The 16,163-nt window shown below is 33.9% G+C and overlaps 1 protein-coding gene across 8 annotated transcripts in view; it reads right to left on the bottom strand.

Annotated features, from left to right (window-relative positions):
• The window catches only part of AKAP9 (A-kinase anchoring protein 9), a 153,688-nt gene that overhangs the window by 71,875 nt on the left and 65,650 nt on the right, over nucleotides 1-16,163 (bottom strand). For 4 of the 8 annotated variants that reach the window (XM_045052355.1, XM_045052356.1, XM_045052357.1 and 1 more), the window contains 8 exons: nucleotides 14,949-15,045; nucleotides 13,660-13,752; nucleotides 5,860-6,201; nucleotides 4,382-4,606; nucleotides 3,165-3,305; nucleotides 2,574-2,677; nucleotides 1,742-1,837; nucleotides 1-176 (listed from right to left, as the gene is read on the bottom strand). The exon at nucleotides 1-176 is cut by the window's left edge and continues 30 nt beyond it. In XM_045052355.1, coding sequence (XP_044908290.1) covers nucleotides 1-176; nucleotides 1,742-1,837; nucleotides 2,574-2,677; nucleotides 3,165-3,305; nucleotides 4,382-4,606; nucleotides 5,860-6,201; nucleotides 13,660-13,752; nucleotides 14,949-15,045 — 1,274 coding nt within the window. The remainder of the gene's footprint in view (nucleotides 177-1,741; nucleotides 1,838-2,573; nucleotides 2,678-3,164; nucleotides 3,306-4,381; nucleotides 4,607-5,859; nucleotides 6,202-13,659; nucleotides 13,753-14,948; nucleotides 15,046-16,163) is intronic. The other 4 variants (XM_045052358.1, XM_011280375.4, XM_045052359.1 and 1 more) reach the window with 3 other exon arrangements.

Genomic DNA, 16,163 nt, shown 5'->3' with positions numbered 1-16,163 from the left:
TTATAGGTGCCTCTCCTTCCGACCTCCAAATCAAGCTGGCAGATGACTGGACCTTACTAGATCTATCTAGAATACCAAGAACATGGCGACCAATTGTTTCTTCAACAGCTGCTGTTGTCTTTACAACTTCTAAGAGGATCTTGAGAAGTCTATTATTAGCTTTCTGGAGTGCAAACCTGTATAGAGAAAGAAACATTTATTAAAATGCTTAATCTTTTTGAAGCAAACACTGTGCTTATGTTCCACACAAAATGTACCACAAAATATCTGACTTGAATAATATCATGATATTCTCTATGAAAATAGTATGCATAGCACTTAAAATGAAGTGTTTTACAGATGTGCAGTACTTTACTGACCTTAAAGTAATGAAACACCTGACATTTTAAGGTAGTAGAGTTTCCAAATTAGAAGAAAATTTTAAGGAGATGCAAAAGTTGTTTTAAAAATTGTGGTAGTATCCAAGCATATGCAAGCTGATAGTACCATTTATTGTTCTTATACATACTTCACATTTAATCTTTCTACGTGTCAAACAATATAATTTAAAATGTAATTAAAAAATTCCACCAGAAAAATGTATTTCTACAACCTACTGGTGATAATCTAGATAATTAAATTACAAAAACAGGCAGAGACCTGTTTTTAACAAGATCTATTGTGCAATATCACTATTTGCCAACACCAGAGGAAGTATCATTTATTACATCTGCTACAGAGACAGAAATTTCTCCAGTTATATAAACCATATTCATTGCAGCCAGTAGAAGGAACCTATTTTCAACCAATTGGAATCAATGGTGGATCTCTCTTTTTTAAAAGATGTCAAACACTCTCATTTTCAAAAAATTAGAAAACACTGCTAACCACCCACTTAAATATCTCAGCAAAAAAATCAGTGTTAACATTTTAATGCCTCTCTTTCTAGATTTCCCCTCTGCCTCATAAATATATACATTTTAAAAACAAAAATGGAGTTATCCAGGACAAAGTGTCTTTGTAAGGTTTTTCTTTTTTTGCTTAACATAAACATCTTTTCATGTCAAGAAATATACTTCCATAAATGGTAATTCATAAAATTATCTGATTAATCTTCTGAATAACTAAACAATTCTCTTATCCTAACAGCTTAAATCATTAAGAGTACTACAGTGGCAAACTTTATATTTAATACATATAGGTAGAATAAGAGACTTTCATGGTAAAGGTCCACTGCTTTAAGACTGTTTTCTATCTCAGCTTCATACTGTGGGAGATCACCAACAATCAGGTTAAAGGATATCTGTTTTCACCGGCACATGACATAACTATTTTTAGACAAGGTAATAAATGGGCAAGTTTTCCTTCAGTATTTGTCAAGTGAAAGAGACTAGTTCTATTTTTGCACCTATATCAAGTTCTCTGCTTACATGAGGTGAGGATATTAAAAATAAAACTCTAAGTAATTTAGTTAGTAGGCAGTAAGTCAAGGGTTTTATTTAACTTTTTCTGAAGTTTTGTTCAAGCCCCAAACACATCAGGATTAGGACAACTTGAAAATATTTCTAAATCAGAGAAATGATTAAAATTAATATGATGGTAAAGAGAGATAAAATATGAATACTCATTTATTAGCACTCACTACAAAAATTCCTAAAAATTAAATACTGCATAGTTTTAAAAATATACCAATTAGAGATAAAGAATATAAAATAAACAAACTGTTTATTTTATATTGCCATGGTAACTCTAATTTTCATACACTGTCTTTCTTGTTTGAGTTCCATACTGACTGTGTTCCATACTGATGATCCAATGGGGAAGCCAAAATCTTAGGGGCCAAATTCCTCCATGCAAGCTGAGGAAGGAGGTTAGGAGGACACAGAGGGTTGACAGTCACAGAAATTGGAAAAGGAGGAAATTAAGTTAGTAGATATTAATTTAATTTAAAATTAAAGAAATTATTTTCATTTGAACAGAACAAATTTTAAAATACTATGCCTACAGTTCTTAACATAGGGGTAACTATTCTTACTTAATATTTTACATTTTTATATTAACCTCTACAAAATCAAATCAGGGAAAGTTTTGTTACATCATTAATTTATTCATGATATAAAAGTGGGATCTATCAAAAGTGGGATATGGATTGAAAGTTCTCATCTGATATGCAATAAATCAATGAAAGAAGCTAACTGTAGACTATCACACTTAATTTTTTTCTCATCACAAACAAGGGAGGTGGCTTATATTGAATGTACGTCCATACAGTGAAGAAATACACACATGTACAATTGTGTTTTTAAGGATAAAAAATAGCATATGAGCAGAATAAAATTAATCAAGAAAGGTTCAGTAACCAAATAATGCCTTACCATTTACTGAGATAAGTACATGACTAGTATCGAATCAAAAATTACTTTATATAAAAAATATTTTTAAAAATTTGCCTATCAAAGGTTGGTAATTCTTTACACACAGAGTAAAATGGACAAAACAAATGTACAAGATCAAAACAAGGACAAATAAAGTTTATCACACTGAAACAACTATTTTAATTCCCTCTGTACTGAAAAAATACACATTCTGTATACCTTTCATTGGTCAGAATATCAGGAAGCACATCTTCAGGTTTTCTGTCTAACTCCTTTTCTTTAAATGCCTGTTCCTCAACTTCCTCCTGGTTTTCATTTCCGTTCTGTTTAAGGTTGTGTAAAGGTAGAGAGGACAAAAGAGAAAGAAAACCTGTCATCTTGGAAACACCATGTCATTCTTCTAAAGTGCTATAAAGTGAAACAGAAACCTCTGTGTGCAAAATAGATAATCTCTGAAATAATATTTAACTACATTTTATTAAGAGATTAGCATTATCAAAAAAGCTAAGGCAGCCTAATACACAGATGAAAAAAGTTTCACTGGGTTCAGGCTAACGCATGCTGTAGTGTGACATCCAGTTTGTTAGGCTGCTCCGTGGTGAAGCAACAGCTGCTGCTACAGCAATGTCTGATTCAAATTACCGTAAATGGAACGTAAAGAATCTTGACTCCACCTACCTGGCATGTAAACAATCACAAATCTGTTAAGCTCCACACCCATAAAAAATATATTTCCCACGGACAACAAAGACAAACAGATCCTCCTGCATGTTGACCCCTGGACCCTAGGTGGGCCCGAGTCCATACTACCTGTGTTTGCGTACTGCTGTTGCGCAGCTCACAACACAGCTTCTCTCTTCCCGCTAGAGACAGCTGCTTTAGTGCTTCCAGCTCCTCTAAAAGCACCCTTTCTCTCTCTGAAACCAGGTTTTCATTATCTATTGAGGATCTCTAAATAAGAAAAAAGGTCATGAGAGAATATTGTTTGCGATAGAAGAAAAAAGCAGAAATAACAAGCAGATTTCTTTTAACCCAGGGACCAAGAGAAGGCACTTTCTACATGAGTCACATCCCATGATTAGGGGTTAAAAGCGTATATAAAGTTCAATGCAAAATTTGAAAGTTAAAATAAAAAACTAGGGCTAGAATATTCAGGAATTTGTGAAGCTCAATTAATAGTATATTCATATGCCAATTTTGCATTGAAAATTCAGAAATTTAAATTCACAAAATGCGATGAAGAAAAGCAAAATCAATTTTTTCAAATGATGTTTTATGTTCAACTGCCAATTTTCCTATTCTATATCGGAAAGAACATGCTTTAAGTTTTCTCTGTTTTTTATCTCTTAAGTTTTCAAAATAAATGGAATAAATTTGTTTTTATAGGAACTTTTGTAAAAATATTTCTTGCTTTTCTGTAATGATTTTGTGAGTATACTATATACAGCAATTGATAAGAATCCAGCTCCCAAATGCCAAGGAGTCAGAAAAAGGGATGAGAACGTTATATAAATTTGCATTTCTCAAATCAAGAAGAGATGTTTCCCTGGAGAAAGTCCCAGAAACATACTACTTCAGATTTCCATTCATGATTAAAAAGACAGATTAAAGATAAAGGTAAACCTTGGAAATGCTAATTGGTGGACTCACAAAACTATAAATGAATATGGGAAAACGGAGTATCAACTGCACCTCAGCACAAAGAATTTCTGTCACAGAATACTATCACCATGCTTTTGCGTGTATGATCAATGGAATGATTAAAAACAAATATACAAACAGCCTTGTAGCCACTTTTCCAATGCCTAAAAAGGCACATAAATAAAATGGCACAGACCCAATGCACTCCAAGGTTGAGTCAGGTGTTCCTAACAAGATCTAAGGCTGTTGTGCTGATGGAGTCAGTTCTTAATGTTAAACACTTGTTTTTATTCAGATCTTGGCAATAGTTTTGACTTTTTAAATAAAGGCTATCTAAAGAATACTGTTATTTTAATTGGGGAGAAAAGAGATGCTAAGTCTCATACCTGGGCTAATTGTCTATTCAGTCTCTTAATCTCTTCTTGTAGCTGTTCCTGGTCTTCTCGCTGTCTCTCCATCTGGCGCATGTGTGCCTGCCGTAACAGTTCTGTCGCCTGTTGATGTTCTTGGTATTGTCGCACAAGTTCCTGCCTCATATCTTCCAACTGTTCTTCATTTAACATTAGTTGTCTAGAAGCATCCATACTTGATACCAAAATTTCATCATGAATCTAAAAAGGTAGGGAAAAAAAAGGCAATCATAAAACATTTTGTGGCAATCTGTCAGCATCAATATTTTAATATAAAAGCAATTCCACTACTAAAGGGCCTAATTTTTATTCCCATTATTTAACTAAAACATAAATTTAAAAAAGATATCTGTCTTAATTATAATTCTAAATCAGTGTGAAGTTTATTACCATTACACATGTTATTCTCCAAAAGCAAAATAGCTATTTGTCAGGTAGTTTAAATGCAATCTAAGGGAGAAGAATAAAGAATAAAAATCCTCAAAATGCCTTCTGCTCTTAATGAAGCTGTAGGTCCCTTATCCCTCTTGACATTTATGATGGGGAGATAATATAAATGGAATACTTGTAATTTAAAATTAAATTTATAAAACATGAAAAATTTTACCTAATTTATATTATGCAGTGGTCACCACAGTACTATAGACAACAATATAACATATAAGAATATATAACAATCTATAAGAAACAAACTTCAATAATTTTTATTTGGAAATAAAAGCTTTATGTTCCACTTTCTCATACTCATTAGAAATCAACTCCTTAATGAATTTCTATGAGTACTTCAGTTCCTGAAGCACTCTGCCTTGAACAGCTGCTGGTACATTAAAGAGGTTTTCACAAGTATCTCAGTTTTGTACTTCATAAAGAAGTTGACAATTTTATTTCAGTATGCCTCTAAACACGATATAACCTATCCTGAACATTAATAAAAAAATTTAATTTAGATAATTAAAAAAAAGGATTTCTTTCTTTCCATTAAAGGCACAGGCAGTTGTAGTACAGACACAGAAAAGATCCTCCATTAATGAGTAAGTATAGAAGAAGAGAAATAGTATTTACAGAGTACAATGCTTTAAATTATCTTCTTAAACAGGAAGCTACTTCCATGTGATGTTATCACATTAAATGAAGCAAACCTTTTATTCAGACATATTGTAGGATAATTAATCTTAAACTGACTGAAACAAAATTAATGTACATATAATTTACAATGAGATTTTACCATGCATATATGTCTAACATAAACAAAAATATTATGAGCCAGACTTATTTTATTTAATAAAATAGTAAATCATTTATTCATATACTTTACAAGTAATAAAACACATTCAAAATGCAAATCCCTAAGTCAAGATTGGATCTGATACTTTCCTTCCCCATTAAGGAATATTACTGCTAATATTTTTATAGTGAAGGAAGTCACAAATTTTTATACAAGGAAATATACTTACAGATTCTCTGACTATAAATGTTTTATCTTTGGAGAACATTTCTTCTGAAATAGTCAGTTCATGGTCTTCCGATTGTAGTGTATCATCGAGATTACCATCGGTTGATAACAGAACTTCCTTTCCATTTTCTCCTAACTCCTTACTAAGTGGTTTAAATTCTTCTTTAAATTTCATGTCCATTTCTTCAAAAGCTTGACCCTGTGATGATTTCGTTTCATTTAAATAACCTTCTTGCTGATAGAAAGCATGTGCTTGTTTTGATGATGTAGTATCCTCTTTTTCCCCAGATATTCTAGACAGTTCAGTTTGTTGAGCAAATGCTATACTCATTGACACAATGACCTAAAGAAATAAAGTAAATGAAAAGGATCAGATTTATAAAAACCAACAGGAATTTAAAAAGCAAGTTACCACTCAAAATGGTTTTAAACTAAAAGAAATCCTACAGAAAGTAATATGGAGAGATTCTCATACCTTCAATCTTCTCTAACTTGTGGTCAAGATCTCAAGACTAGCTTTTACTTTAATTTCCTGTCTTGAACCTGACCTGCTTGTCTCTTTGTCTCTCAATACTAAGAATGCAACAAAGACAAAAAGATTAAAAATATTAAAAATATGAAAGAGAAGCAGAGTGAAGGATAGAACGAGAATATTCAACCAACATCTAATTATTGTTCTAGAAGCATATATTAGAGACTAACAGAAATAAACTATTTCATGAAGTAACAGGTCAGAATACCAAAGGTACTACTCCTAAGAGTCAAGACCAACGAATTTTGGAAGGACAAATAAAGAGAAGACCAAGAACAAATAATTCCTAAAGTTTCCAGAGAAAAAAGATGTATTACCTATGGGGAACAACAATTAAAATGACAAGGACTTTCTCAGTAGAAACAAGAAGGAGTCAGAAAATAATGAAATGTTATCTTTAAAGTTCTGACAAAAAAAAACATCAACCCAGATTTGAATGTTCAACAAAATCATCTTTCAGGAATGAAAGCAAAATAACATGAAATAAAAACAAATAAAAACAGAGTTTATTCCCAATAAACAGATGATCCATAAAACAACTTCTAAAGGATGTCCCTCAAAAAGCAGAAAATGATGCTAGAAGGAAGGCATAAGATGCAGAAAGGATGAGAGCATTAAAATTTCTTTTTGTAAATATGTGGGTAACCTAACACTGACGGGTATAAAGCAATAATTCTATCTAAATTGTGAAATAAAAATACCTAAGACCGAGACTTGTAATTCCAATTAGCATAAATTAAACCCACTACAGCCTCTCTCCCCCATTGATTACAATTGAAAACTGAACAAAACACAAAAGCAACTACCAGAAAACTCTGAGAAGTAAACAAAAGCAGGCAAATTGCAGAGGGAGTCAAAACTTGAAGAAGAAATCTGTATGGGGAAGGTGAGAAAGAACTTGTGGCCTGAACCTAAATGGGTTGTCTATTTAAAAAGCATTTTTTTTTCACACTTTCCAGAACATCCTAAGACTCAGCATCTACACAATATTCAAAATATTCAATATATAATTCAAAATTAGATGACATACAATATGTTGTATGTCAAATTTGTTGCCAGCAGATTTGCTCAGAAAGAAATGCTACAGTAAATTTTTCAGGCTGAAGGTAGTAATACGAGAGGAAAACTTAAAGTCTGAGCAGCAGAATACTCATTCTTTTCAAGTATGCATGCAGCATTCAACCAGAACATATTTAAGGCAATAAATTTAAATAAACTGAAATCATACAAAGTATGTCTGACCACAAAGAAATTAAAAATTATACAATGAATTAATTAACAACAGGAAGATATCTGAAAACCCCTAAATGTGAAAATCTAAACAACACATTTCTGAGTAACCCATGAATCAAAGGGGAGGTGACAAAATAAATCAAATATTCAGACTGAATGAAAATGTGTAGAACACAGCTTAAAGGAGTGCTTAAAGGGAAACTTATAGCATTAAATGAATATATTTGAAAAGAAGAAAGGTCTTTTAGGAAACCAGAAAAAGAAAGCAACTTAAACCCAAAGCAAGCAGAAACAAGTAAAAAATAAAGAAAAGCAATCAATGAAAATAAAACAAAAAGTTTTTAAAAAACCCAAAAGCTGGACCCTTGAAAACATCAATACAATTAACTTCTAGACAGAATGACAAAGAAAAAAGTGAGAAAGCAGACATTAAGTGATAAAGGAATACTATAAACAACTTCACCAACGTAAATTCAACAGCATAGATGAAATGGAGCAATGCCCTGAGTGACATTAACAAAGCTCACTCTAAAGAAACAGATTGCTTGAGTAAAACAAAATCTACTAAAGAAATCAGATTCATAATTTAATAAAATCTTCAACAAAACTCCAGGCCCCGTTAGTTTCACTAACAAATTCTATACCATATTTAAGAATAAAATAGTATCAATTCTACATAAATTCTTTTTTTTTTTTTTTTTAATTTTTTTTTCAACGTTTATTTATTTTTGGGACAGAGAGAGACAGAGCATGAACGGGGGAGGGGCAGAGAGAGAGGGAGACACAGAATCGGAAACAGGCTCCAGGCTCTGAGCCATCAACCCAGAGCCCGACGCGGGGCTCGAACTCACAGACCGCGAGATCGTGACCTGGCTGAAGTCGGACGCTTAACCAACTGCGCCACCCAGGCGCCCCTCAATTCTACATAAATTCTTCCAGAAAATAGAAGTGAGAATATATTTTAACACTTTACAAGGCCAGCATTGACCTGATACCATAGCCAAACAAAGACATTACAAGAAAATAAAACTATGGATGATGCCCCTCATGAATACAGACATAAATATTCTGGACAAAATATTAGCAAACAGAATCAAGCAATATAAAAAGGAGACTGTCTACAAAGGAACATGAAGAAACTTTAGGGGTCATGGATATGTCTTATATCTTGATTATGCCGTTGGTTTCATACATCTGTTAAAACTCACCAAATTTTGCAGTTGGAACCTGTGAATTTCATGGTATGTAAATTATACCTCGGTAAAGATAATGACAAACAACAAAAATCTGACCATATGTTAAGTCACAAAAGAAGATTCTGAAATTTTGAAAAATTTGTACAATAAGAATCACTTTCTTTAGATCAGAAATGAGTAACAGAAATAATTAAAAGAATGGTATGGTCTGGAAACTAAAAAACTCAACTAAGGACTCAACTACCTTGTTATTCTCTCCTTTCCATTTCACTATACCATCTAACCAAATTCCACCTGTGATTACAGGGAACTGCCTACTCTGTGCCTGTGTAAGCTAAACTTAGATGAGGAGGAAAAAAAATCCAACCAAGCTGAACAGTGTTATTTTAAATTCATAACTACTACACTTGATTGAGTCCTTCAGGATACCGGGCAATTCTACTCAATTTCCCTGGTCTTTTCCTTCTCCTAGAAAGCCCTCTCTCCTTAAAGCTTCAATGTCTTCCCTTCCTTTCTCATTCTCAGGTGCTGACCTTGCTTCCTTTTTAGTGAGAAAACAGAAGCAATCAGAAGAGAACTTCCACAGGCTCCAAATACCGTATCTGAAAACATCCTGATGAACCAAATATTCTCTGCCTTCTTTCTTGTTATCATGGATTAAATCGCCATGCTCCTATCTAATGGCAACCCTCCAGGGCATTGGACCTTCTCTCCTCTAATCAGGGACACTGCTCCAACAACTGTCTCTCTCTCTCTCCTTAGCGAATTTTTTTCCTTCTCTCCTCAATAATTATTAACAAAGAAATATGACATCTTTCTTTTTTTTTTTTAATTTTTTTTTCAACGTTTATTTATTTTTGCGACAGAGAGAGACAGAGCATGAATGGGGGAGGGGCAGAGAGAGAGGGAGACACAGAATCGGAAACAGGCTCCAGGCTCTGAGCCATCAGCCCAGAGCCCGACGCGGGGCTCGAACTCACGGACCGCGAGATCGTGACCTGGCTGAAGTCGGACGCTTAACCGACTGCGCCACCCAGGCGCCCCTGACATCTTTCTTCTTAAACAGAAACAAATTACCAACAACAAAAATCTGCTGCTTGACTCTCTACATTACCCTTGAGATACCACTGTATTTCTCTGTTCCTCTTTCAAGTAAAACTCTAAATTTCATCTCTTTATTCTTCCCCTTCACTCTCTCAGATCCAATCTAATCAGTTTGTCTGCACCACCCCATCAAATGTGTTCCTGTGAAACTCACCAATGATTTCACATTGTAAAATCCAATAATTAATTTGCAGTTCTAATCATTCGTGATGTATCAAAAACATTTGACACAGTTTAATAAATTCTCTTCTTGATATATTTTTACTTTTGTTTTTCCCATATTTAATTTACTGCTTTTTCTCTATCTTCTTTATTCCTCCTCATTTCTCTGATCTCTAAACATTGGTGTTATCCAGGCTCAGCCCCCAGACCTCTGCTCTGTCTACACTACTACATTAATTGTTTTTCAAATTTTTTCACTGCAACCATGGTAAACACACACACAACAATAAAAACATTTTATGTTGTGACCCAAAGCACACATACATTTTGTGTGTATTTATATAATTGAACTTTCCCAGTATTTTAAAATCCTGGTCCAAAACCAGGATTTCACGCTTCAAAAACGAGTTGCAACTCACAGTTTGAAAAACGTCGCCCTATTTACCACCCTATTTTCATGTCTAGTCTTAACCTATTTTCTGAACTCTAGATATGTATATCCAACCACTTCTTCAATATTTATTTTTAAACATTTAGTAAGTGTTTGCATTTAATGGTTTTTTTGTTTTTTTTTTTTAGTGTACAAGCAGGGGAGGGGCAGAGAGAGGGGGCCAGAGAATCTGAAGCAGACTCCATGCCGACAGCAGCAAGTCCAATGCAGGGCTCAAACTCACAAACCACGAGATCACGGCCTGAACCAAAGTTGGACGCTCAACTGACTGAGCCACCCAGCACCCTAATGGGTCTGAATTCTTAAGCTAAAATCTCAAGTCTATCTTTCCTATCCAAAAACTACTCTCTTGCAGTCTTTTCTGACACCTAATAGCAACTCCATTCTTCCAGCTGCTTATGTCAAATAACCTAGAGTAATATTTTCCCCCAGCCCTTGCCCCTTTTCCTTTATTTCTTCTTCCTCCTGTACCCAGTCACATTTGCTAAGAAGATAAATAATATTTCACCAAATAGGTCCCCTGACTGTGGGGTGGCAGGACTAAAACTGTCCTCTCACTCAGCAGAGCTGGCAGTTGGGCAAGTGGCCTTCACACTCCTACCATTCTTCTTGGCCACCTCTTTGAAACATTCACTGGTGTAATTCTTGACTTTTTCTCTTGCATTCCACTTTCTCAAAAGATATTCAATCCATTACCTTCATGATTTACTCTCTCACTTCCTTCAGGTTTTTTTTCTACTATCACTCTAAAAGTGAGGTCTTCTGTGATAACCCTATATAAATAACACCATCTCAACTCCCCATGGAATTTCCTAACAGTTCTATTACCCAGGTCTGTTTTTTTTTTTCATGGTATTTACCACCATCTTTCTGCACCAACTAGATAGAATGTAAGGTCTATGGGAGCAAACACTTCATTTTTTTTACCTCTGCTATACCCGAACACTTGGAATACTGCCTGGCAATGAAATGCAAATAAATGTCTATTTTCAGTAGTAGGTATACAAATCACAGGTTGAATCTAATGTGATCTATATTGGGAATCACTACCCCTATTGGGCTTCCTATATACCCTGTGTTTTTGAAGCAATGGTTCTCAATCTTTTTCCAACAGTCCCACCTAAAGAGTACAGTATACAGCATAATCCCATCAGTACTGGTGGCTCATGTCAACAATCTACATTATTCTAGGATCAAGCTGGGCCATCAAATGTTATCCCTTGGACCATTGTACCCTGGACGTCTTCAAAACGGTTTTCAATGACTTACATTTTGGTGCTCTTGTTATCTGCTTAAGATGAATGATGCTTTACAAGACATACTTCTATCATCATCATTACCAGAGTAATAATATGATCACTTTAAAAGTTTCATTTATGAGTCTATCATCTGGTAGGTGATTTATATTTATATTAGGTCACTGAATCCTTATAAAAATTACTTATTCCTATTTTTCCTTCTTTTAAAATTTTTTTTTTTATCTTTATTTACCTTTGAGAGACACAACATAAGCAGGAGAGGGGCAGAGAGAGAGAGGGAGACCCAGAATATGAAGCAGGTTCCAGGCTCTGACCTGTCAGCACAGAGCCCGACGTGGGGCTTGAACTCACAAGCTGTGAGATCATGACCTGAGCTGAAGTCGGACGCTCAACAGACTGAGCCACCCAGGCGCCCCCTATTTTTCCCTCTTTTAACAGAGGAAATAGACTCAGAAGTCAAGTAACTTTCCTAAGATCATAAGGAAACCCGAAAACAAGAAGTAAGCCCGAAAAACAAGAATTTAAAACATGGTATATCCTATACCAAACCTCATGCTCTTAATTGCTATGATGCCCTGCTATAACATTCCACTTGAGAAATTTTTCTAAGAGCTAAGTGCAAGAGAAAATCTGCATTTCTCTAAAGAACTAGATAATGAGAGCTATATAAGCAATGGTGACTCGCTTTTTACTTTGATCTCCAGGAACTAAACATTCAATTCAGACACAGAAGTGATTAAGTCCATATGGCCCACATATTTCCTTGAGTGCTGACTTCCTCTTCTAATTTATGTTCCTCTTCTAATTTATGTTTAACCTAACTCCTTATGCATTTCCTGTATAATCGATCAATTCTCCTCTTTTAAAATGCATATATCCACTGGGATTGTTATATTGAAACAGTTGAAATATTAAAAAGCAGAAAAAGTCAGAATTCAACTGTTCCAATATAAGAACCCAATCAGGTATATCCATTTTATTATTTTTTTTAAAGTTTATTTATTTGAGAAAGGAGTGTGTGCGCACACACGTGGGAGACAGAGAGAGAGAGAAAAGGAGAGGGGCAGAGAGAAAAGAGAATCACAAGCAGGCTCCACTCTGTCAGCACAGAGCCTGATGCAGAGCTTGAACCCATGAACCACGAGATCATGACTGAGATCATGATCAAAATTGAGTCAGTCAACTTAACTGACTGAGCCACCTAGGCACCCCAGATATATGCATTCTGAAAGGGAATACAAAGACAAAAGAAATGGAATCATAATGGTAGATTAGGTGATATGCTTGGTATTCAAGAATTTAAAAGAATGGCTCTGGGCATAGCACAGCTAAGAGTATCTACAGTCACAAACATCACCGTCACTTCTCAAGGAAGAGATAGGCAAAGAAAATATATAAAAGACAAACCACCTTCTTTCTCATTTCCTACCATATCCCCTACCTTTAAAGGAAGGCCAAACTCCATCACAAGGTACTACTCCCAGGTAACAAATTTATAAAGACTTGTTTGGGCATTCTGAGAAGTTTCTGATTACTATTCCACATCAAGAAGAAAATATTTTTCTAAAGGAAAAGTTCACAGAATATTCCATTGAAAGGCAATTGTGGTTGATACCAGTAACTGACAATTTAAAGATAACCTATGTACAAAACTTGTAACAAAAAGTGCAGGGGTGCCTGGCTCAGTCGGTGCAGCACGAGACTCTTGATCTTGGGGTCATGAGTTTGCGCCCCATGGTGGGTGTAGAGATTACTTAAATAAATAAAACTTGAAAAAAAAGGTCATTACTATCAATAAAATCTATGTTTTCTGAAGGCTCAAAAGGAATATAAATCAAAATAATCTGACAAACTATAAACTTACCTTAGCTACTTCTTCTTCTAATCGTTCCTGGTACTGTTTTTCCAGCAATGTAACCATATTTGTTTCCTTTTTCACTCCAAATTCATCAGAAAACTAAATTAAAAAGCAAAATGTAACAGACTTGTTTACACTAATCATACATCACTTATTTTTAAACTTCTACGCTCAAATATCCTCAAAAGATCAATGTTTCTTAGAAAACTGAGTTTTAATAAGTAAATTTCAGTTCTGCTCTTAATTAAAAATGATAATTCTGGTGAATAATTCTAGTGTAGAATTCTAAATAACCTACTTAGTATTGTGAACTTAAAGATGCAAAGTCAGAAATATATTTACATATTTACACTTACTAACATAGTTCTACAGTAGGCTAAAGATACTTCTTAAATATAATTAAGATATGTATCTAATTTTAAGTAATGCTAACAGTGGCTATCTTTGCTTATGAAATTATAAGCAAATTTTATTTTTTTCTTGATGTTTATTAATAGTATCAATTTCCCCACAAATACAAACTACTTTTGTAACTAGAAAAAAACTATAAACAGTTTTTTAAAATGTAAACATATTTTCAGCATGAAAGTATTTGTTTACCAATTACCTGAATGGCATTCAAATAGATATTCCATATAGGAGGAGTATGGTACAAACAAGATATGTAGCCAACATCTCTCCTCTGTTTCCAAAACAAGAGAAAGCAATGATCTTTGTTTTCTATATGAGTCAAGAATTAAAAATCCACTGAATGAAGACCAGGGTTTTGTAGTTATAAGTTTCAGAAAAATGGCCACAAATTGGTAATATATACAATGTTGAGGAGAGACAGAATGTGATTTAGCTAGCTGGCCGACACTGTAAAAGATGAGGGGCTTTTATACATCATATGGCATGTGCTCAAGGAAGCCTCAACTATTGTCCGAGCCATAGCATCTTGAATTTTGGGGATCCCTAAACACTATTCTAGAGATAGTCTGACTCAACTTCCCATAGTGGGACAAAAAGTTGTCGGCAAGGGTATGAAACTAATTTGTTACATAGCCCATGTCACACAAAACAAGACAAATTTTAAACCAGAACATATTTAGGGGGAAAAAACTCTCAATTTTAACTTTGTGTTATTCCTATGCTATGAAAATACATTAAATTTTTTTGCTTATATATTCTTCTGGGTCTTTTACATGTGTTATCCTCTTATTTATTATGCTTACTTCTTAACAACGGTTTTACTACAGACATAAAAATGACAGAGAAACAGTATCAGTGCACACAACAGTTTAAAAATATAATACCTCTATTGTACCATCAATGTTCTGGTTAAGACAACTTCCAGGGTATACTGTTTTCTGGACATCAGATTCAGTAATTACCATTGAATCACTGGAGAAACTAAACATGAATAAAAGACAGTGAACGAATTAAGAGTTGTGTATGAGTTTTACTGTTAGTCCAAATTTATAGCATGCATAGAGTTATAAGTACTGTAACTCAAACTGTATTGTTGATTGATTTTTCCAATTAAAATTAAAGTAACACACTTCAATGACAGAGAACTTCAACACATCACCACTGAATTTTATGCCATTTTAAGAAGTGTACTACAAATATATGACATGGAGCTATTTACAGGTAGAGACATTTTCTAAAAGTTATCTATGCTATTACTGAGTAAAAGCCCATAAAAGCTCATTTTTATTAAAAAACTATTTATACACACAAACAGAAAAAAATCTGGATGAATAGACATCAAAAGTAACAATGATTATCTCTAGTGGAACTGGGGAGCAGAGGCAGCAAAAAGAAGGTTCTTAATTTATACAACCACTTCTACATTTTTTTTTTGTTTTTAATCTATTCATGTATCTTTTGGCATTCGCGTCTTTATTCTGAATTGTTTTACAATCATTATTTTGTAAAAAAAAATTTTTTTTCTTAAAATGCTTAACTTGGGTCATAAAAATAAAGTGAGATTAATATTTAGCAACCATGGGATAAAGATTAAAGGGGCAAATTATAATTTTGTTTCAGCTAATACAATTTCTCACTTCACTTTTAATGTGCATCCACACTGCCTTCTTTATTCCACTCCCCTTTTGCCCAACTCCTCCTTTATTTCTCCTATCCTCTTCTTTCATTCTGTCCCAAACTGGCCAGATAAAAGTTATCATCATCCCATTTCCTGACTTATATAACTAACCCACTACTGATAAACATTTGGTTGTTTCTAAATGTTCACTATTACAAATAATGGTACAATATCAATCCTCATAACATCTATGGACTTTCTGTATTATAAATCTTATAAATATTTAAAAATTTAATATAATGCCACATTCCAAAAAGTTACATTAATTTTACTTCCACAACAGTTATCATGTAAGTATTTATTCAAAACTTCAGCAACTCCAAGTTTTAAAACTTTGTTAGAACATTTCTGTTTTTGTTTTTGAGATTACATATCCTTCAGCTTCCATTGGCCATATAAGTTTCTTCGGCTGTGAACTGCC

This window comes from Felis catus, chromosome A2, assembly GCF_018350175.1.
Source record: "Felis catus isolate Fca126 chromosome A2, F.catus_Fca126_mat1.0, whole genome shotgun sequence".
NCBI lineage: Eukaryota > Metazoa > Chordata > Mammalia > Carnivora > Felidae > Felis > Felis catus.
The sequence above is the reverse complement of the archived record's forward strand: the minus strand, read 5'-3'. Positions and strand labels throughout refer to the sequence as shown.